Source organism: Arvicanthis niloticus, chromosome 15 (assembly GCF_011762505.2).
Source record: "Arvicanthis niloticus isolate mArvNil1 chromosome 15, mArvNil1.pat.X, whole genome shotgun sequence".
NCBI classification, from domain to species: domain Eukaryota; kingdom Metazoa; phylum Chordata; class Mammalia; order Rodentia; family Muridae; genus Arvicanthis; species Arvicanthis niloticus.
In genome coordinates this window covers 7,592,939-7,616,236 of record NC_047672.1, presented here as the reverse complement: position 1 = coordinate 7,616,236, position 23,298 = coordinate 7,592,939, and the positions used below count along the sequence as shown (strand labels likewise).

The 23,298-nt window shown below is 41.0% G+C and overlaps 1 protein-coding gene across 3 annotated transcripts in view; it reads right to left on the bottom strand.

Moving 5' to 3' along the window:
• Positions 1–3,951: 3,951 nt before the first annotated feature.
• Nt5c3a (5'-nucleotidase, cytosolic IIIA) overlaps positions 3,952–23,298 on the bottom strand; it is a 44,208-nt gene continuing 24,861 nt past the window's right edge. For 2 of the 3 annotated variants that reach the window (XM_034519490.2, XM_034519491.2), the window contains exons 2-10: positions 21,227–21,281; positions 15,650–15,748; positions 14,398–14,467; positions 12,420–12,466; positions 11,177–11,262; positions 9,614–9,703; positions 6,503–6,665; positions 5,227–5,427; positions 3,952–4,609 (exon numbers count right to left, since the gene is read on the bottom strand). In XM_034519490.2, the coding sequence (XP_034375381.1) occupies positions 4,508–4,609; positions 5,227–5,427; positions 6,503–6,665; positions 9,614–9,703; positions 11,177–11,262; positions 12,420–12,466; positions 14,398–14,467; positions 15,650–15,748; positions 21,227–21,262 (894 nt within the window). In that variant the 5' untranslated portion in view covers positions 21,263–21,281 and the 3' untranslated portion in view covers positions 3,952–4,507. The remainder of the gene's footprint in view (positions 4,610–5,226; positions 5,428–6,502; positions 6,666–9,613; positions 9,704–11,176; positions 11,263–12,419; positions 12,467–14,397; positions 14,468–15,649; positions 15,749–21,226; positions 21,282–23,298) is intronic. The other variant, XM_034519489.2, reaches the window with a different exon arrangement.

Sequence of the window (23,298 nt, the reverse complement as noted above, 5' to 3'; positions counted from 1 at the left end):
TCACCCTCCTGTCTGTTGCCTTCCATTGGCTCCCATAAGGTAAACCCCAGCCTAAGCTAGACGGACAGGACCTCAGGGACTGGGTCTCTCCCAGGCTGGCCTCACAAAATGTGCAACTTGTGAAGACTGAAGTTTGGGGAGATGACTCAGTTGGCAAAGTTCTTGCCATGCAAGCATAAGAACCCGAGTTGGATTCCCAGAACCCACATAAAAAAGTTGGGAGGGAGAAGGAGATATACACACTCAGAGACAGACACAGAGAGAAACAGAGAGGGAGAGACAGAGAGATGGGGTGGGTGGGGAGATGAGTTTATTAGTTGGCCCGTCTGCGGGATTATATAAGCACTGACTGGCTCTTGTTCCATCCATGACTTACTATGTTAGGTTTTCAGGAACAGGATTTATTTTAAAGTCCTTTCCCTTTGGCTTTCCTGAGACTGGAGTCTTTTTATTTAATTAAGAGAGTGCTGGCAATCACTTAGGTCCACTTGCCAATATGACACTTTTATTTTTTATGAAAATTAGCATTTAATCCTTCAATTAGTATTTTAATTAGCTACAGAATCATTTCCAGCTTATGTTGTTTATATTTAAAATGCTGCTGAAATTTGGATTTTTTTTTTTTTTTTTTTTTTTTTTTTTTTGAGATTGGAGTCTTTTTTTTTTTTTTCCGGTTTTTTGAGACAGGGTTTCGCCCTGGCTGTCCTGGAACTCACTCTGTAGACCAGGCTGGCCTCGAACTCTGCCTGCCTCTGCCTCCCAAGTGCTAGGATTAAAGGTGTGCGCCACCACTGCCCAGCTAGACTCGAGTCTCTAGTTTATTACCAGATTCTTGGACTCAGGTGATTCTCCTTCTCCAGCTTCCAGAAAAGTTTGACAATAGACACCCACTGTCACACTCAGAGTAGCCTTTCTTTTTTTAATCAGTCTTTAGCTTAGGCTGGTCTTCAATGTCTCATATGGCCGAGGGCTGGAATTACAGGTGTGCACCATCACACACACTTTATGCAGTGCTGCATGTTGAACTGAGCGTCTCCTCAACTTCCCAAGTGCTGGATTACAGGCATGTGCCACCACAGCTGATTTGGTGGGAAGCCTATAGACCCTTGAGACTTGCCGTTCAAGGAGACCAGAATGGTGGTGTGTTCTTTGATTTCCTGGCCACAAGGTAGACATTTTTGCTCTGTCATGTATTCTTGCCTCTGTGGCCTACCTTTTCAAGACTCAAAGGAAGAAAATTTGAGCTCCCCCCATTTTTCTCTTTATTATCTAATTTTTTATATTAATGGAAAAGCTGTGTGAGCAACAGTGTAACCAACAGCTCCTTGGAGCTGGCCTACTTGGTATTTGACATAACTCAGAGACACCATATGGAGTCTCAGGTACATTTCCATCTTCAAATGCTTCTGTGACCCTGTTCTACTCCCAGTGGTCCTTATGCCCACTTGCAGATGTCAGGGTACTTCACTCATTCACTCAGAACATTTCTTCAGCAATTTGAACTTTGACTTCCTGTTTCATTCATCTGTCTTCCAGTTGCTTGAACATACCATATAACCGTTCTTTTGAACTCGTTTGTCTGGAGAGTTCCAGGTGACTTTCATTAGGGGTCATTATTATAGGACTTTTATTTTTGGAGATAATGCATAGTGTGTGTGTATGTGTGATTCTCCATTGGGATTTGTGCCTCTGAAGCTAAGTTTGGTGGTTGAGTTTTTCCTTTTTGTTGTTGTTCAAATTACCTTTCTTCATTGTACTTAGTGTTGAGGAGGGCTGATGTTTGGAATTATGATTTCCTGTTTTGTATTTAGGCTAAAGTCTCTACTTAGGGCTAGGTCTTCTGCTGGTCAGATAGTCTGGTACCTGCAGTGGCTAGGTCAAGGAGGCTGAAACAAGTTTTCCCTGGTACAGTGGACTGGTCATGTGTCCCAAGCCTGAACAGGACAAATGGAGGGTCCCAGTCAGGCATCGAGCAGGGCTCTGATGAATCTAAAAGGGAGAGAAGAGTCTGGGCCTCAAAACCACAGTTGGTGGTTGGAGAGTTGCAGGTGGAGAGTTGGCTAGGATCTGGTTAAGTCCCAAGGGAGTGAGAGAGAGAGAGGCTGGGAATGGATAAAGGTCCCTGGCAAGCAGCTGAAGGCTTGGATGGAGGAGGGTGCCAGGGGTATACAAGTAGTCTGCTTTGCTCTCAGGACAGCATGGAAGAGCTGGCTCATCTGGCACATCTAATTACCATGAAAAAGTCACAGCTTTGTCTCCATGGCCCTCACTGTACAATCTACCACGACTTGTCTTAGATGTTGCAGCAGCACCAACAGGTTTTCTTGGGTTAATCTGCACCTACCAACCCACTATCCATGTGACAACATTGTGACTGGGGCTCTTGAGGTCCATTTTCTTTTTCCTTCTGTCCCTTTTCTCCTCCCCCCTTAAGTTTTTAATTGATTCTTTGTAAGTTTCACATCATGCACCCCGATCCTACTGTCCCTTCATATTGGCCCACTGCCCTTGCAACCTTCCCTGCCCCAAAAAGAAAAAAACAAAAAACTAAAAACAAACCCAAAATTAAAGTACAGAGAACATCTCGCTGTGGAAGCTACAGTGCCACACAGAATACCCCTCTGTCCACACATCTTCACTTGCAAATGTTCATTTCAATGAGTCGTCATTGGTCTGGTACTAGGCCTCTGGCTTCTGTGACACTATCAATACTGGATCCTCACAGGGACTCCTCTCGGATATCCTGTTCTTACCCTATGTCATGGAGATCCTGCAGTTTTGGATCTGCAGGACTCGTTTTCTGAGACAGGGTCTTGCTGTGTAGTTGTCTGGCTCAGAACCCATGCTTCTCCTGCTTTGTCCTGAGTTCTGCGGTTATAGGAAAGTACCTCTGTATCCAGCGCCAACTTTTGGTTGATAAAGCCCTGCAGTCTCACCTATATGCTGATACTGTTGTTTCCTTTGAACGTAGTACTGTTAAAGTGTGTCCTCGGTGCTTTGATTACTATAAACTTCACATTAAATACTTTTGCTCTTTCATGTTATTTATTAAAAAAACAAAAACCAAAAATACCAATGGAGAGTGCCTTTCTGCCCTTTCTGGTTGGACTTGAGACTGTTCTTCACAATGAATGGCCAGACCAGTCAGATCAAGTACTTAGTTCTCTGGAGGATCTAAAATTTATATGCTAGAATAAGGACCAAATATATCACAGTAGAAACTAAACCCACAAAAGCCAAGCAGCAAAGAGATCTGGAATAAGACCTGGAGAAGGTCCATAATTTTGCATTACTTAGTCACCAAGGAACCCACTGTGAGTGGTCTGAATGTGATGTCTCCCATAGTCTTGGGCATCTGAATACTTGGTTCCCAGTTGGTGCTGCTGTCTGGGGAGGTGTGGCCTTAGTGGAAGCATGGTTTTGAGAGTTTAAAGATTCTCGCCATTGCTAGTTTGTTCTCTCCGCTTTGAGCTTGCATTTCTTCCTGCTCCTGTTGCCTCTGCTTCCCCATCATGAACCCTAACTCCTTAGAGCTGTCAAGACCAAATAAACGCTCTCTTCCATAAGTGGACTTGGCCATGGCATTTTATCACAGCAACAGAAAAGTAACTGATAGATCCAGCTATACTTTGTTTCTGAAACTTTTTACAAGGAACTCTTGACTTGTGTTCAATGAAAGGACTAAATAACTTTCATAGTCCTTAGTATTCTTAAAGGACAAATTAAATTTTTCTTGCAATACCTTTTTATGCATAGACATGTATTTTTAAAGTAGGATTAATGGAAAAAAATATGCACTAAATGGTTTATGTTTTTACTCCATGTAGCCCGGGCTGGTCTGACTTGAGGCTGCCCTTAAATTCTTGACTGTCCTGCATTTTTCTCTCATGTGCTAGGATTACAGACATTTGTTATCACCATGACAGGCTGGATATGATTTCGACAACACAATTTAAAAAAGCTTTCCTTTTCAGGTTTATTCTCAGTGCTTCACACAGAGTATTTGCAATGTTAGTGATGTGGACACCAACAGTTTTTTTTAGATACAACTTCCTGGCAAATATTTTTTTCCAGACAAAATAACCAAATAAAACACAATTTCAGGAGATGATATTGTCACACTCCACACCGATTACAAAGCTAGCAGTGGTTAAAATCAGGAACACTGTCCACCCCGAGAGTGTCCTCTGTGTCTCCACATACCCACCTGGGAGAGTGCCCCAGAAACTGCAGAACACCAAACTACAAAACTCACTTTGGAAAAGGGAGCTGTCTTTGTAAATTTGGCCTTAAGATCATTTTTAATGACTTAAAAAATCTGGTGAGTAAAATCCCGATGGAGGCGGGAAGGGGCTGTGGTTCTCAGTTCCACACATCTGAAGATCTCTGTTAGAGAAAGGGGAAAATGCCAGGAGCAAGACTGTTTTATAAATAAGAGTCTTTCCTCAAGATGGATAGTGCCTGATTCAGGTGTAGCCCTGGGAGAACTCTTCTCACAACGGCTTGTTTATAATGTCTTCTGTAAAATAGAGTTGACAACCTCCAATGATTCTTCTTTTACTAAAACAATATCGTAAGAGTCCATGTATTTTTCTAAAAGCTCGTCTACCTAAATCAACAGAAGAACAGAAATAAAATTAGCACACAGGACAAATAATTTCAATTTTAATCTCATGATGTTATATTTGTAGAATATAAATCTAATTTCACACAAGGGTTGAAATATAAACATACTCTCAAATTGTTTTTAAAGAATTATTTTGTTTCTGATTAAGATTTTAAGTTTCTGAGACAGGGTCTTGCTGTATAAGCTTATCCTGGCCTTTGAGGCCAGCTTCCTGCCTCAGTCTCTTGATCGCTGGGTGACAGACATGCATCATCATGTCTAGCGTACTCTCAGACTTATCATGGACAGGAATTTTTCCACATGGAGATTTTCTCACTAAATGGTTTCTCACTAAAAGTCAGCCCAGTGGTTCTGACTTTGGGCAATGCACCAGGAGCACTAGGCCATGCACGGAGGTGTGTTCACAATCATGATTAGGTAATGCTGCCTACTTTGAGAATGTGACCCCCACATATCACACAGGGCTCTGCTTCATATCTCCCCCAATCACCACTGGAGCAGGAGGCTAAAATACTGTCTTACCCGCCTTTGGCAACTAATTACAATGTTTCATCTTAATTTTTAAAAAAGAGAATTAAACTACAGCTCTGCTCACTTACTCTGTCATTCAGATAACCAATTTTCAGAATGTGTTCGACGTTGGCTACGCCATCAGCCATCGTTAAGTCTCCCTGGGAATCCCCGAGCAGAATGATGTTGCTGTTGTCTTTCAGCTGGCTGAAGTAGTCCGTATTCTTCAGGGCACCATCATGTTTGTTGAATACGTGAATCAGCTCTCCTTTGAATCCTTTCAGCACGCCCTATTAAAAATATTTTAAATAATAGCTTAAGAAAAGCATGATTATTATTTATTTACGGTATGTGTATGTCTGTGGGTGCCCATGGCAGGGGATGCTTGGAGCGTAAGAGGAACACCTGCAGGAGCTGGTCCTCTCCTTCCACCCAGAGGACCTGGGATTAAAATCAAGCGGTTAGGCTTGGTGGGAAGCACCTATGAGTGCTGAGCCATCTCTCTGGCTTGAAATAATAGGTTTTTACAAATGTTACTTGTTAAGGTTTTTACATTTTGTGATTCTAAATAGATGCCGCTATGTATCATGGTTTTGACTTGATCTCAAAACACAGAAGTCCATCACACCCGGGAGGGAGGAAGGACTCCAAAACAACATAGGCTCCACCCACAGTATTAGACGGTAAAACACAGCTAGTCGAGAAGTCACTTTTCATTTTGTTACTTGCCAAAGGATTCCATTTGATGTCTTTTACTGTTTTAGGTTCTTATTTCATTTGAGAATATATAGACTTTGAGCTCAGAATTCTATCCTCAGCTGAATGTGAGGCTTACATCCACCCTTTATCATGCCCAGAAAAATTTAAAATATACTTGTCCAAAAAAAATGCCAGTACTATTCATTCCTTCTTCCCCCATTTATGATGTAGTCTTCAGAGCTGCACTGTTAAATCATTTTCACGGAAGTTTTGTGAAGTTTTTCCTGTTCTCTCTCTCTCTCTTTTTTTTTTTTTTTTTTTTTTTTTTTGAGACAAGGTTTCTCTATGTAGTCCTGGCTGTCTTGGAACCAGCTTTGTAGACCAGCCTCGCAAACTCTCACCTGCCTATGCTTCCCGTGTGCTGGGATTAAATGTGTGTGCCATCACTATTTGCCAAGTTTTATGAATTTTAATATTAAGTTATTAACTTGTTAGTAAAACTTTAAGGGCATAAAATAACAAATACAACACTGAAATATAACAAATGAATTCCATTAATAGCCCATCAGCAACATCTACCTGTTATTAATAAAGAACATGTGTGTTTAGATGATTGGAATATTTCAGAATGGATAGTAGCTCTGAGGAATGATTTCACACTCTTACATTTTCATCAAAATCCATGAAGTTAGACACTACTTTGACGTTTGAGTGATAAACTCCAGCCTGCCGGATAACTTCTTCAAGTACATCACCGATACCGGCCGAAAATATGAACACAGGGATACCATGCTGTTGAAGTTTACCGAAGAAGTTCTCGTATCCTTCCCTGCAAGTGGGGACACAGTGTGTGTGTGAGAAATATTTCTATCTTTTTCACTTAGAAGGTATAAAGCAAAATATTTCCATATTCTCATTCCTAAACAATGACCAAGCCAACAGTTGACTCTTGACTTTGCTATGAAGTCTAGCAGAACAAGTTCGATGTTTTTAGACTTACACTGAACATGGATAAGCCTACAATTTACACCACTTAAAAGTAAGGCTACTGGGGTGTTCTGATCTTCCACCAGGAGAGCAGAGCAGCAAAACCTAGCTCTATTCTCTCTCACCGGGCACTGCTCCTTTTCACCACCTTTTACTTATGTACTTTAATGGGCTTCACACACACCACTGCATCTGTTCACTCACCCCACCATCCTTTCTTCTCTGGATGGCTCCTTCCTCTCACCTAACAGTTCATCACCCTCGTGCTACACACATACACACAGATTTAGAGGAAAGCAAATCTACAGGCTTCATCCCCACATCATTACCGTCCCCTCCCCTCCCCTGCTCCTTCCCTTTCCCCTCCCCTCCCCTGTGTTTACATGTCTTCTTTCCCATGCTTTTATGTTCTTATCAAATGTATGCAGATCTATAAATAAATGTACACTTAAGGCTACATATCCTGTATATGTGAGAAAATGTGTGATTCTTGTTAATTATGGCTTCTTTCTCTTAATATGATTATCTTTAAATCTACCCATTTTCCTAAAAATGACACAAACTCATTCTTGTTCATAAAACCTTAAAATCTACTTTTTCCTTTTCTCTCTTTTCAGCTACAGGTTAAATTAAGCTCTTGGTGCTCAGCAGTGAGACATTCAACTGTCCTGACTCTTGACAGTTGAATCTTTTATTCCTTAACCCATAATCATTTTATCATCCCTGGACAATGTGATAACATGGTTTCGGGTAGTTTAGTGGCAGAGGAGAGCGGCTGCCCAACATGTGGGAGGCCCCAGGTTCAATCGCCAGCACAGAGGGAAGGAAAAACAGCTTTGCCATATTTGCCAAACAAGTTGAAAAAAAAATTTAAGGCTGTTAAAAAGTACTGAAAGTAAGCCTGATTTCCACACAATTATAGTCCATACTGTTAATACTCTGTGTGTGTGTGTGGTGTAGAACTCACTATGTAGACTTAGTTGGCCCTCGGCTGTGTGTGTGTGTGTGTGTGTGTGTGTGTGTGGTGTAGAACTCACTATGTAGACTTAGTTGGCCCTCGGCTGGCTGTGATCTCCTTTACCTCTGCCTCCTGAATTCCGTAATCACAGGTTTTTGACACTATGCCAAATCCATGCAACTACTTTACATCTATAAAATACCTATTAAAATATGCTCCTGTAAAGTTTCAAAGAATGAGAGTTTCAAAACTAGATTCATGTAAATTTAGAAACAATTCTTAGTTAAAACCTTTATAGCTTATAATTATTTCCTTCAAATTTCAGATCTTTCAAAACTGTTTCCAAAGAATTTGAAAATTATATTGGTTACATAAATCTGTACAATATTCTTAAAATTAATAAAAAATGGAGAAAGGAAATAGAAATCATCACTTGAATCTTCCAGTGCACTTACCACCCATAGCAAATCTAACTTAAAACAAAACAAAACAAAACCTCTTTGGATGGGGTTTCATGAATCCCAAGCTGGCCTCAGACATCTGTTTCACTCAGGATCCTCCTGCATCTACTCTCAAATGCTGGGATTGTACGCATGAACCAGGTTTTTTTTTTCTTTTAATTTATTTTTTTTATTAAATTTATTTTTATTGGATATTTTATTTACATTTCAGATGCCATCCCCTTTCCCCTCCCTAGAAAACCCCTATCCCATACCCCCTTTTCCTTTTTGCTTTTATACAATTTTTTAAAAATGTTAATCAAAGGCTTTATAAGTTTGGTAATGCTCAATCAGAAGTGTAACCCAATACCCAACCTAGATATATAAACTATCTTTGACTGGTGGAGACACTCGAACATCTGCCTCCACGTCCCCCCCCCCCTTCTCTCTCTCATCACCTAGCTTCTCCTCTCCTTCTTCTCCTCCTCTCCTTACTCCTTTTCTTCCTCTCAGTACTCCTCCCACCTTAGCTCCTCCTACATATCACCCTTCCGGTTAAAATAAAACTTTTCTCTCAAAATACAATTAGAGCATAATTATGCCAATTTGTCCCAGTGAGGTACAAGATAGTCTAATAACCAGTCCATCATTTTGTTGACTAACCAGAACCTCTGTCATCTCTCCTAACTAAAGCACTTAGTTCTGAACCTGGCTTTTTTCTTGGCTTTAGAATGAATATCAGCTGAAAACCATCCACTCAGATCTTTTCTCTCAAGGTAAATAGCCAGGATTGGCTATGAGACTATAAGTTTTCAACCCCATCAGAAATCCGAATGGCTGAGTTAACTGAAATTATGGGAAGCACAAAGCATAGATCTAAAACTTAGCCAATTTATAGATACCGCTGAACACCTGTGTCCAGGTTTTCAAAAAAATGTTTTTAAATTTTATTTTATGTGTACGGGTATTCTGACTGCATGCATCTCAGCGTATCACATATATTCCTTGTGTCCCTGGAACTGGAGTTACAGACTGCAGTCAGCTGATATGTAAGTGCTGGTATTCAAATCCTGGTCCTCTGGAAGAGCAGCAAGTGCTCTTAACTGCTGAGCCACCTCTCCAGCCCCCTACAAAGCCAGTTCTATTCAGTGCTCAGATCAAGCACAGAGCTGTGGGCATTGCTGGACAAGCACTCTGCCAGCCGAGCTACAACCACGGCAGCTCTAACCTCAGATGCTTTCCTTATCACAGCACTATTCCTTTGGTGGCACTGATATGTCTTATGTTAAGGCGTAATGCGATAGCTTATTTTTAATTAAAACACATAATTGAATATATACAACAGCAGTTAATTCTGTAGACAATAGAAGCGACAAAACACAGGAGACTTACTTGAGCATGACATCAGAGTCAGCCACGATCTCTTTAAGCTTGGCTTTTGGTATGCCTTGTTCAACAAGCAAACCATGCGATTTAGTGTACCTGGAGTTTATGATCAAAGGAGGGAAGAGAGATCAGTTAAAATGTTAAAACTGCATCTTTATTGTAAATCATTCCTGACTGAGTGTTGATCCTCACTATGTGGACGTGACTCTTTGAGGTGGAGGAACTTAAAATGTGTGCTGGTGTTCTCTCCCAGTGTCCCAGGTCTCTCAGACTCAGTTTTAGCATAAATATATCGTAAGGAAGTGTGAAAACAGCCGTAAGCCTTTCTTTCCTCAGTCTCCAGATACGATTCAGTCTAACCTGGGCTGTTAGCCTTCTTCTCCTTTCAGAAATAAGCTAAGAAATTCTTCAATCAGCTGGAAGCTTAAATTTTCATGAATGAGATCTCAAAGTAATGGAATGCTGCCTAGTATAAAATAAAATTCTTGGCAGGTAAGTGTTACGTATATGCTGGTCTGCTTTACTGCTACACACAGAACCACTGCAGCAGTGTAACCGGCCCTTAGAACCTACATCTTCACAACTATGAAACCTGCCTTCTCCCAGAGGGAACCAGAATCTTTACTTAGTAACTGAATATCCCTCTAGGATCTGAAGTGATAGTCCTTCTTTTCCGTCAGTTTTCCCTCTCCTTTCTTGTCTGACAGCTCACTGATAGAAAGCCCTATTGGCCTATACTCACTATGCGAGCTTGGGTAGCTCAAACCACAAACAATCCCCTCTGCCTCAGCTTTCCACCTTACAGGATTACAGGTATGCAAAACAGATCGTCTCTGTGATCAAAGCTTATTCCATCCACAGATAAAAGTAACGGCCAAACTGTCCTTTCTCCATACAGAAATCAGTCTTTTTAAGTGTTGCAAAGCTAGCCTCAGTTTTGACTCTACATGTGGGCAGAGAAAAATCTCTTCTCAACGTTTAATACACACACAGTCAAACTGTCCATGGCCCCTGACTGTTCCTTCGAGTATTCTTGATCTCTTAAATTTAAAGCAGATGTTGCTGCTCAAATCAAAGCACTTTGTGCTTCTAGGAATGCCTCTCAGTAGATCTGGCTCTGGTTTCTGTATCATCCTGGTGGACTCCTCTGGTCCTAAATTTGTCAAGGTTTGTCTTGTCGTAGAGTTCCACCCAAACCTCTCACTGTGGTCTCTGAGAATGTTGCAGTTTGATGAACACGGCCAACACCAGAGGCCTTGTCCTCCACATTAGGGCAGACGCAGCGTGGGTCCTAGTTTTTTTCTCTGTACTTAGATCATGTCTTGTCTAATAAGCTTTAAAATAAAGATGTAGCTTTTAAGACTCATGTGCCAGACATTTTATTTACTCTTACTGCACGTCATCTTAAGGCACATCACAGGCTGTTGATTCATTGCGGTGACTAGGTTTTTCTGTATTCCTTCCCTGTGTATCTATCTGCGTACGGTAAAGGAGGAAACAAGACACCAGTTTTAACTGGGCCACTGTATCATTAGCACTTCAGTGTTCCTACTGCCCAGAGGTACTCACCACTCTACCATGTAAGGGAACTTCTCTTCCACAGTGAGAACAGGATCAACCTCAATAGCATAGTACTGCTCCTTTAGCTGCAGTAACTGGAATGACACGAGTGACTTAGTGGTGAGGATATACAGTTTTGTCATTTACCTGGCTATTATGGAAAACAATGCAAACAATAAAAAAAAACCACAGCCTATAAGCCACTTTTCAGTAAAAATTAAAATTGGAGATGGTTTGATCTTCATTTGCATATATAGTTACATTCACCTGTGGAAGCCACCTTAGTCCCAAGATTGCAATTCAGTGAGACCAAGTGCCCTTACGAGCATCATTAGACAAGTGTGGGTTTATTTTCAGGCTTTGTTCTGCTGTACTGTGGTACTGTAGACTGAATGTGAAGCACTGCACATGGTAGGCAAGAGATCTCATTGACCGGCCTCTGCTCTCCTGCCTGGCCCAGTTTTATTTTCTATTTTGAGCCAGGTTCTTTGCTATGTTACCCAGGTGGCCTTGAATGTTCAAATCCATCTGCTTCAGTCTAAGTAGTAGGATTTCAGGCCGGAACTACCAGACCTGAAAAGTTTAGTCCTGAAATCAAGTAATTAACTTTGATGGGCACCATGAGTTGCCCTGTAAAGACAGGCAGGCACCCCAGGAACACCCTGATCAGTTTAAGAGGGCAAATCATCACGAGACCTTTGCCTTCCCAGTTAATGTAAGGACCCAGAGTGTTCTAATAACACCTTTTAAAGCTGGTTGGGCTGGCAGCAGTTGCACACCCTGTAATCCTAGCCCCTGGGAGGTCGAGGAAAGGAAACAGGATCTCTAAGTGTTACTCAGCTAGCCAGTGAGTTCAAAGCTAGTCTGGGCTAAATGAGACCCCATCTTGGAAAAAAAAAAAAAGCTAAGATAAAATTCATTCACACATATAGTTACAATAAACTTGCTACTTATTGAGTGATTATTATGTGCTGGATATGGCTGCAAGCACTTAGCATTCATTTCACTTCTTTTGAGGTGGGGGTGGGGATGAGTGGAGGATGAGTTATCACCATGTAGCTACTGCTGGCTCTAAACTTGAGAATTTCTCCCCTCAGTACTCTAGTCTGGGATTCTCTGTGTATGCTATCATGCCTAGCTTCTGACACTCATTCCTGTCGGAGGGAAAACAAAACAAACCAAACAAAAAAAACCTAAATAAGCGGAGGTAATGAAAGACTTAACTATACATTTGTAATGATTTGATAGTTACCTTTCTTCGACATTCATCTGTAACAAGCTTACAGTTGTCAATGATATCTACAGAGAGAGAGAGAGAGAGAAAGAGAGAGAGAGAGAGAGAGAGAGAGAGAACAATATAAGCATCAAAGAAACTATTCTGGTTGGTGCCATCACTAATAAAGATAACTTGCTTCTTTTAAGAGCCAAGTCAACTACTGTGGTTCCTGCAACTTTTGTCCTCAATGCTGTCCTTCAAATGGTCTTGCTCCAGGTGATGGATTCAGAATCCGAGATTTAGTAATTCTTCACATAAACCAGCTAGCTAAATGATATCTTCAAACAATCAATTGTATACTGTTTTCATTTTCACCTTCCTTTTAATAAATAGAAGCAACAAATACATCTCAGAGTTTATAATTTCCTTTTTCTATTTTGAGACAGGGTGTGTTGGGTGGTTTACTTTAATGTGACACAAACTACAGTCACCTGGGAACACAGAACCTCAACTGAGGCACTGCATCCAACAGACTGGCCTATGGCCATATCTGTAGGGGATTTTGCTTGATTAATAACTGATGTGAGAAGGCTCAGCCCACTTGGGTGAGTCTACTCCTGGTCCTGAGTAGTGTAAGAAAGCAAGGTAAGCAAGCCAGTAAGCCTCCATGGTCTCTGCCTCAGTTCCGGCCTTCCCTAGATGATGGGCTGTGACCAGAAAGCCACATGAACCCGTTCCTTCCCCAAGCTGGCTTTGATCTCTGTTTTAGAATAATCAGACACCAAACTTGGACATAAGATCTCATGCAATCCATGCTGAGTTTGAATTTAGGATCCTTCTGCCTCCACTGCTCCACTGCTCCACTGCTGAGATTATAAGCATGAGCCAACTATACCCAGTTTATGCCATCTTAGAGACTGAACCCACGGCTTCATGTATGCAAGGCCTCCACTCTACCAAGTGAACTACGTGTGCCGCAGCCAGGAAAGATACCATTTTCTTAAGAATGTCACTTTATGCGAAATTATAGAAAAGTTATAATTACTAGTATTTTAGTATATTTCTTCTCAAAGTTTTATGTATTATTAATGAACTAGGTAAGATGAGCTCAAGTCCAATCTAGTTCATTTCCTGTTTTCCATATATATGTGTAAAATATAATTAAAACTCTATAAATACCATTCACAATGGCTGTACAGTTGCTGGCATGTGGATGGGACAGAATTTTAGTTGCCTTCCAAGCTGCTGTCATTATAAATGATTTAATTTTGTGCTGTCAGAAATCAATGTTGGCGCTTTACACATGCTAGCCCAGTGCCCTACTACTGAGCTGCATCCGTAACCCAGAGTGTGCCAGCTGGTTTTCTATCAATTCTAACACAAGCTAGGGTCACCCAGGCAGAAGGAACCACAGCTGAGGAAATGACTGGGCTGTGGGCAAGTGTGTGGGACATTTTTTGACTGAGGGCGGATGTGGAAAGGGCCGGCTCACTGTGGATGGTTCCGCCCTAGGTTGTATTAAGAAAGCAGGTTGTGCAAGCCCTAGGGGAGCAACCTAGGTAGCAGCATTCCTCCATGGCCGCTGCATGAGCTCCTGCTCGACCTCTTGTCTTGACTTCCCTCTATGACCGGATCCAACTGCAAGCAAAATAAACCCTTTCCTCCCCAGGCTGCTTTTGCTCATAGTGTTTACAATAGCAACAGAAATCTAATAAACAACATTCGATAATCTTTTGGGGTTATGGCCAAATGTAAAACCTTTCAAGTATTTCTTGGGTAATAATCAACTATAAGCAGTGAGAAATATTTTGAAGTCTTCATTTCCTTTTCTTCCAAAGCATATATGAAAATAACCATTCACATAGAATGAGTACAAACCATTCCTCAAAACATAACAAGGCAAGTTTCTTCACTTTCAACATCAAAGAGAGAAAAGTCCACTGAAAGCCTCAGTCACTTCATTGATAATATTTATGATTACATTCATTCACTTGTTGAGTAGTGTCACACTTACTATGACATGTTGGGCATCTTTTCCCATTGTAGGAAAACCTACTTAGAGTCATATCAAAGTCTGTTATTATCTGTAAGAAAAAGGAGAAGGCACAGCTGTAAACAAGGCCACCACAATCAGAAGCTCACCATGCTAAGCAAACATACAGACCCTGGAACCTTTAGAGGCAAGTGGATCTCTGTAAGTTTGAGGACAGCTTGGTCCACAAAGTGAGTTTTAGGACAGCCAGGGCTGTTATACAGAGACACTGTTTTGAAAACAAGAAAATCTGTGTGTGTCGATGTGAGTACGCCATGCTCTGGTATGTGGGGCCAGAGGATAACTTGTAGGAGTTGGTTCTTGCCTTCCACCTTATTGAGGTTGGGTCTCATTTGTTTCTGCTTCTCTGCTCTGGATATGACTTAGATAATAAATTAGCTTTTAGGCAGTTAACGTAGCAAAGGGATCCTTACAATGAAGTTGGAACAGGTAACTTCTTCGGGCCCTTCCCATTTAGTCTGTAGTTCTATACTTAAAAAAGAGTAGACTTGAGCTTGGGATAATGCCTGCATGATCCCAACACTTGGGAGTTGGAAGCAAACCAGAAAAATTCCAGACCAATGGTGAGAGAAACATGTAAAAACTCAACTATCCCTCCTAAGTTACATTTTAATTTGATAATGACTCAGTTAATTAACATACAGGATAACTTGAAACTGTACTCTTTGAACCATGACTCCCGAAATGGTTTAACATGTTTATATACTAGTTACCTTGGAACTTCATACACACATACAAACCCGTCCCCAACTAAGATTTTATCAAAACAGGAGACTAATGAACAAGTTTTCCCCTGCAGTTGCTAGGCGCTGGACCCACAGATTCATTCACCCTGCACCTCTCTATCACTAACTCCAGACAGATGCATCTATTTCAACTTTTCAATTGGCTTAAAATTTTATACAATATCTTTTGTTCATAATCTTCCCCTTCCACAACTCTTTATAGATCCTCCCACCTCCATGTGTTTGCTCGCTTTCTTTCCACACAAACAAAGCTAAGAAACTAAAAAGGCAAACAATATCAAACCAAACCCAAACCATGGAGTCTGTCTTGTGTTGCCAAAACTCCCAAGTCAAGTTGGGTGTGTGACCTGGAGTGTGGCTGACAGACCAGCATCCCTTCACTGCTGAGAAGTGAGAACTGGACTTTCCTTCTCCCAGCAGCTATTACTTGCAAATCAGCTTCAATGTTTAAAAAAGCTTAAAGTCACCTGAAGTTTGGCAGCGCCTCCTTTAATGAGACCACAGATAATTTCTTCTACTCTTGTAGGGTTCTTGATTCGAACTGAGCTTTTCTGAAATTCTGGCATCTAAAACGGTGAATAGAGATGAATTACTCTTACTTACTTTCCCCAGTTGCTTCCACATCAAACTTGAATTAGAAAGTATAAAAATGCCAAGGCATTATTCTAAAAATGCAAATCACCATATCATCTTACCATTTATATATGCAAATAAATTTAAAAGACATAACTAGTTTCCAACTAGAAAATAAACATAAAATTACGTAGTATGACAGTACAAATGTGTAACACACCCTGGAGGCTACGGCAGGAGGACTTTGGGTTTAAGAATACTTCAGCGTACACAGCAAGAGCCCATCTTACATAAAGCAAAATCTAACAAAAGAAAAACCCTACATTTATGGTTTGTTTACTTTATTAGAATGTATTATATAAAGAATTTTCTTATATAAGTATACAGGTAATGTGCTTCCCCAAATCTACAGAACATAAAAAACTGTTTATAACTAATCAAAACTCTCTAGAATCCTAGAAGATATCTGAATTGAATGATAAGAGTTATTTCTTCTAAGGAACTTTTTGCTTACAATATAATTTGTCTGTGGTGGTGCCTGCCTTTAACCCCATCACCTGGGAGGCAGAAGCAGGCAGATCTCTGAGTTCAAGGCCAGTGTGGTCTACACAGCAGTTTCAGGCCAGACTTTGTCTTGGAAAACGAAATGTTAAATCACAGCTACCTACTTAGCAGGTGGAAGCAGGAGGATCATTTGAGCACAGATGTTTGGAGCCAGCCTTGACAACATAGATTGGTCTCAGTTTTAAAACTTAAGACTTAAAGTGTGTAAGAATGCTAGTAGGTTATATGTAAACAGCATGCCATACGGTGTGGGTGTGAGATGAACATGGTGCTGGATAGCTTCATGCCAACCTGACACCAGCTGAAGTCACCTGAGAGGAGGGAACCTCATTTAGGAAAATGAGTCCATAAGATAGAGCTGAACGAAGACTGAAGGGCATTGTCTTAATTAGTGATTGATGTGGGAGGCCCAGCCCATGGTGAGTGGTGCCATCCCTGGGCTGGTGGTCCTGGGTTCTATCAGAAACGAGGCTGAGCAAGGGGGAGTAAGCCAGTAAGCATCACCCCTACAGGACTTCTGCATCAGCTCCTGCCTCCAGACTCATGCCCTGTGTGAATTGCTGCTCTCACTGCCTTTGATGAATTGGTTTGGACCTGTGAGCCAAAGAAACCCTTTCTTGGTCATGGTGTTTTATCACAGCAATAGTATCCCCAACTGAAAAAAGAATTGAGGATTAAAACAAAATTTCCTTTGTATTCGTATTTAATTTTAAAATATTTCTAGGTAGAAAAATATTGCATAATTATTCCTTATAAGGTTTTGTACAGATAAGTAAAATCTCTAAAATTTGAAAAGTTACTTTAAGATAATTGATTCTTCTCTGTGTACTACATCCTAAATCATTTACTAATTGTTCTTAGTGTAAGAACAGATTTTTTTTTAAGGTACTAGAACTACTAGAAAATATCTGGTGTTTACAGAGATTTTAGGGTTTGTTCACTAATTTTACACTAGGTGCCATTTTTTGTTTGTTTGTTTGTTTGAACCTTATCACAAGTTGAAGGAAACTGAAAGAGGAAGACGTGGGGCTTGCACAGCAATGTCCTGGACAGGTGGCCCCGGAAACCATGGTCATTTCCCAGTATGAAATTCAGCAACAGCAGAAAGGGCCTTAGAAGAAATGATTCGGCCACAACAGTCAGTATTCTTGGGGATTCTGTTTTGATCAACAGCAAGCAAGCAGTATGTCAAGTTATGATTCTACATACTGTGTAGTGGAAGCCCAGCCTTCTCAGTGTTATCGCCAATACTAACACAGTCCACAAAAGCAGCGGATTTAGGTTTTTAATTCAAGAGCACCTGACCAGATTACTTCTATCAGGCCCCATGTTGTGCCTACATATATGCTAGAGTTAAAGACAACGAGACCTCAAAACCAAAGTCCGGAACGTTTTCCAAAGACTGGAAGAAAACAGTGGTATATAAGAAAGGGCAAAACATCCAAACACTGTTCATGAAATACCTACATTTATTTGTTTTCTCTTTTTGGAGGAGGGGGGAAGAGGAGATGCTGGGAATCAAATCCCAAGTGCTCGACTTCTACTACCTCTGTAGCCCTTACACACTTAGTTTTTTTTTTTTTTTTTTTGGTTTTTCGAGACAGGGTTTCTCTGTGTAGCCCTGGCTGTCCTGGAACTCACTCTGTAGACCAGGCTGGCCTCGAACTCAGAAATCCGCCTGCCTCTGCCTCCCAAGTGCTGGGATTAAAGGCGTGCACCACCACTGCCCGGCACACACTTAGTTTTAAAAGCTGTATCTTAAAAGAAGAATAAGACCTGCAGTGCACTAAACCCTGTCCCTGTGATCCTTTTAACTTAACCTGACTTTAAGAGTCTCAAGAAAAGGAAGGGGAAACGGCTCAGTCCATAAAGTACTTGCTGCACTTTATGAGTTGGGGTCTCTGCTTTGCTTATTAGCAAGCCTGGCACAATCAGTAAGCTCTGTATTCAGCGAGAGACCCTAGATAACAAAGCTACTGTGGGGAGCAATGGAAGATGGCACCCAGTGTTGACCTCTGGCCTCCACACTATGCATATACAAAGACCACACCCCCAAGCCTCAATGGAGTAAGAATTTTATGATGGGTTTAAAGGTTACTGAAATATTTATTTAGCGATATTTTTTAGTAGATAAAACAAGAATTAACTGGTACAATCTTTTTCTTTATTCACTCTTACATTTACATAAATATCCTGTGCTGACGTTAACGATCACCGCTGCTCTGGAGGGCCTCTGCTGTAGCTAGCTCCCTTACAAAAAGTTTGTCTGGGAAGAGCAGAGACTTGATTCAGTAACTAAACCCACTGAAGGGGGTGAAATGCCTCAGTGATTAAAAACGCTTGCTGCTCTTGCAGAGGACTGTGTTTGGATCCCGGCAGCCATGTTGGATGGCTCACAATGGTTTAACTCCTACTCCAAGGGCTTTAACCCTCTCTGTATCAACACTCACATGCAAGTACCCTTTCTCCCACACAGACATAAATAATTAAAACTCATTTTAAGTAAACAAAGGATTATCTCACCATAATATTTTCATCAAGAAAATGGAGCATTTTATTTCATACTGAATAAAATACCTTTCCTCAAGCAAGCCATACTCTCAAGGTTCAGCTAACAAAAATAGCACCTGTGGTCGGTGGCGCATACCTTTAATCCCACATCACTTGGGAAGGAGAGGCAGGCAGATCTCTGAGTTCAGGGTTAACCTGGTCTACAGACCACATTCCAAGACAGTCAAGGCTACAAGAAAAACTCGTTTCAAAAAAAAAAAAAAAAAAAAAAAAGAACAAACATATATTAACTAAGACCACTTGGTGGCACCCATTAAATGCCCTACATTTTACATTTGGTATCTTATAAAACACTTTTATACTTTTAAACCATCAATTATGTGAATTGTTAGCATCTTATTGATTTTTCAGTAACAAGCAAATTGAGAACCCAAATTGCTCCAGAAGTTTCACAGACTATTATAAGATCATCTTTTTCGTAATTATTACACATCAAAGGGAACCAGCGGTTGGGACATCGCCAATGTGCCTCTGAGAATAAACTATTCATTCTAAGTAGATAAGCAATGAGCTCTCAGTGGGTCTGGAGGAACAGACTGGCCACACCAGGGAAACAGCTGGCACTTGCTCCCTCAGGAGAACGCAGAGGGCTGGATGATGCAGGTCTAACAAATGGGTAGAGTCCCAGCCTAACATCTAACACCTCGGGTTCAGTCCCAGCAAAGAAAGGAAGGAGGAAGCACACATATACAAAATGACTTATAGATATACCATACTCCTCACTGAGACACACAAACAGTTTAAGCTGATGTCTGTGGATTAAATATCATAGAGTTCATAAAAATGTATATTTTTCTGGTTTTACGTACTAGTTAAATAAAGAGTAAGAGTTATTTGTTTATTTTCTATTTATTATTCTTTTAAAGACAAGACTTTTGCTGTGTAGAGCTGGCTGGCCTTGCATACCCTGTGTAATTTAAGCTGACCCTGAACTTGTAGGAACTCTCCTGTGTCAGCCTTTAGAACACTGGGATTGCAGGTATATGTGACCACGCCTGGCTCCAAAAAGTTTTATTATAGGGGAAGTTATGGTATCCATCCCCGACCCTGCCATGATGTTCAGAGGGGACATGCTCCTTCCACAGTTGCAGTGCCACTATACAGAGAGGACAGCTGCTTCCAGGGTGCTATCAGGAACATCATATAGCTTTTGCCACACATAAAGTTGGTAGTTTCCACTGTTTCTTTACATAATAATTTTTTACATAATAGCCTCATGTAGCCCAGTTGGCTTTATGCTAATTATGTAGCCAAGGATGAGCCTAAGCTCCTGGTTTACCTGTTTCCACCACCTCTCCAGCACTGAGATTACAAGCAGGGGCTACCATACCACATCTGGGTTGTATGTAGTCAGCGCGGGGGATTGAACCGAGAGCTGCCTGCATGTTACGTAAGCACTCTAATGACAGCCCAGCCATTTCGATGCACCCTTTCCTTTTCTTAAATCCTTTTTATGTCTGCTTGCCTGACGTGCCTGCCTCCTGATCCTAATCGATCCCTCTCTCCCTCTCTCCTTTTCTTCCTCCCTCTAGTCTAGTGTGTGTGTGTGTGTGTGTGTGTGTGTGTGTGTGTGTGTGAAGGTTAGAGGACACATTTTAAGAGTTAGTTCTTTCCTTCTATCACTTAGGTCCCAGAGATGAAACTCAAGTACCATGTTTGTCGGCAAAAGCCCTAATCCTCTGAGCCTTTGACTGGCCCTGAACGCCGGTCCCTTTAAAATAGACTTAAAATATTTCGTTCTAAATGGCTTAAATATAGGAGTGCCAAGGAATACAGAAAAGAACGGTAATCTTCCTCAGGAGATGGAGGCAGAGTCAGGAACTCAGGCATCATCAGTTACAAAGTGAGTTCAGCCAGCCTGGGCTATATGAGACCCTGTCTCAAAACCCCAAGCCAGAACCAAACACACCAACAAAGAACGAGGGGGGAAGGTGTATGCAATGCTAGGCATGGTGGCACACACTTGTAATCTCAGCGCCTCAGCAGTACACATACAGGAGGATGGTGAGATATGTATTCTGAGATACAGACCTAGTGAGACACTATCTTCAAACAAAGTAAACAAACAGCAAAACAACAACAACAAAAAAATCTACCCAGAGCTGCGCCACCATTTTTTGTTAAGAACTATAAAATGTAGTACATTTCAAGCAAAATAATTTCTGTGTTTTCGCGTCACTCGGTCAGTGCTTGAGATCTCACTTATTCTCTGTGTGCCGAGCATCATGAAGAAAGTCCTATGTAAGACTCCAGTCCTGCTATTATGTATTTCAAGAGAGAAAAGAGTGGAGAAGATTCCCGTTTACAGGTGGAGCTGGATGTGTTTGCATACCCACCATTTCCAAATGGACAGCAGACTCCTGATTAGTCATTTCGTGGTTATCCAATCTTCTGAATTTCCCCAGGTGATGTCACAGCAAGAGAGAGGGGGAAAAAAGGACACGTGACACACTTACATTTGAGGTTCTTAATGTATGCTAATGACACAGGAAGATGGTATTTTAGTATGATTTAGAAACCAAGGAATTGAAGGCTTCTTGCTCAGATATGGGGTTTCATCTACTGAGCAGAGTTTTAGGATGAGATTACTGTATCAAGAGTTGGACCCTCTCCTAAGAACTAAGCTAGTACTAGTAAGTTTGACTGAAGAGGAAAAGTGGACTACACATTTGGGTCTCACTATGTAGTCCAGGCTTGTCTTAAATTCCTAGGAATCCTCCTGCCTCAGTTTCCTGTTCTGGAATTATGGGTGTGAGCCACTCTGCTTGGTTTTGCAAGGACATTTGATCATTACTTCCTATACATGAAGGGTGAAGCCTGTGAGAAAAGTGTTGGCTGTGCCAAATCTACATAGGAATTAAGTAAGAGACATAGTATACAAAAGTATTTTTCTTTCATTTTTTTTCAAAAATATTTATTTACTCACCCCACTGTATCTAATTAGTGTTGCTCTATACACACACACACACACACACACACACACACACCTACATACCTACCTACACACACACACACACACACACACACAGAGAGAGAGAGAGAGAGAGAGAGAGAGAGAGAGAGAGAGAGAGAGAGAGAGGCGTGGGGTCATCCACTGGAGTATGGGAACCTGCCAGTGGTTAAATGCATAGATAAAAGTGACCTCCTTCAGCAGCTATCAACTGTGAATAGCTCCTCAGCTAGGTGAGGGTGAGGGAGTCCTTCTCCCTCCATTCTAAATTTTCTTATTTTAAAAATCTTTCTTTGTGTGTAAATCTGTGTTGTGTTTGAACTTGGCATAGGGTTTTGGACAAAGAACATGTTTGTCAAATAAAATGAGTATTTTTAGGAGGTAATTGGATGGATTTTATATCCATTAAATTAAAAATAAACTTCATCATTCTGATTTTGTCCCATAGTGTAAATCTTAGAGGAAATTACTAATTCTTCCATAATCACTTACATTTTACTTTACTCCAGCTAAGTAAAAATGTAATGATCAAAAACCTTGGAACTCTCTCTGTAGACCAGATTGGCCTCAAACTCCCGGAGATCCGCCTGCCTCTGGCTCCCCAGTGCTAAGGTAAAGTCATGGGCCACCACAGTCCAGCTAAAACTTGATTTAGAAGAGCCACTGATGGGGGTGGAGATGTGGTAGAGGACTTGCCTAGAATGTACTCATGAACTTCTTCTTCAGCAGCACAAAAAATAGAAATAAAGATTAAGAAGTTAATCTTTATTAATTTCATCTCTTCAGCCCCCACTGATTAAAGATTCAGTGGGGGCAGAAGAGATGCCTCAGCCATTAAGAATGTGTACTGACTGCTCTTGTCCCAGAGGACCCAGTTCCATTCTCAGCACCCACATCAGGCAGTTGACAACTGACTATAAATTTAATTTCAGGTGATCTGATGCCCTCCGAGGGCACCTATACACACACTTTAAAATAATAAAAGAAAAAAGTCAGTGTTGGTAAAAAATGGCCTTATAGCCTCTTCAAATATTGATGGTTCTTGAACTATCACAAACAAAAGAAGGATCAATAAAAGATTTGACAATGGCCAGCTTTCTCTGTCCAACCCTCTCCTCTGTGACAGGGTTATGATATATAGTGCTGGTTGCTTCCAAATTAGTGGCAATCCTAGTTTTAATTACTGGGATTAGAGGTAAACAACCATGACGTTGGGCAGCTGCTTGCTTTTAGAAATTCACATACACTATGCTAATATTAACACAAGAGCTTTCCTTCCTCCCAGTATGAATTTCACTTCTACCCATCAAAAGTTAAGCAGTGTGACTGAAACTGCAGTCCCAAATCTCACTTTCAGACCTATACTGTCACAAAAGTGTAAACACACACACACACACACACACACACACACACACACACACACACACCCACCCAGCATTCTGGGACTATCTGAAAGAA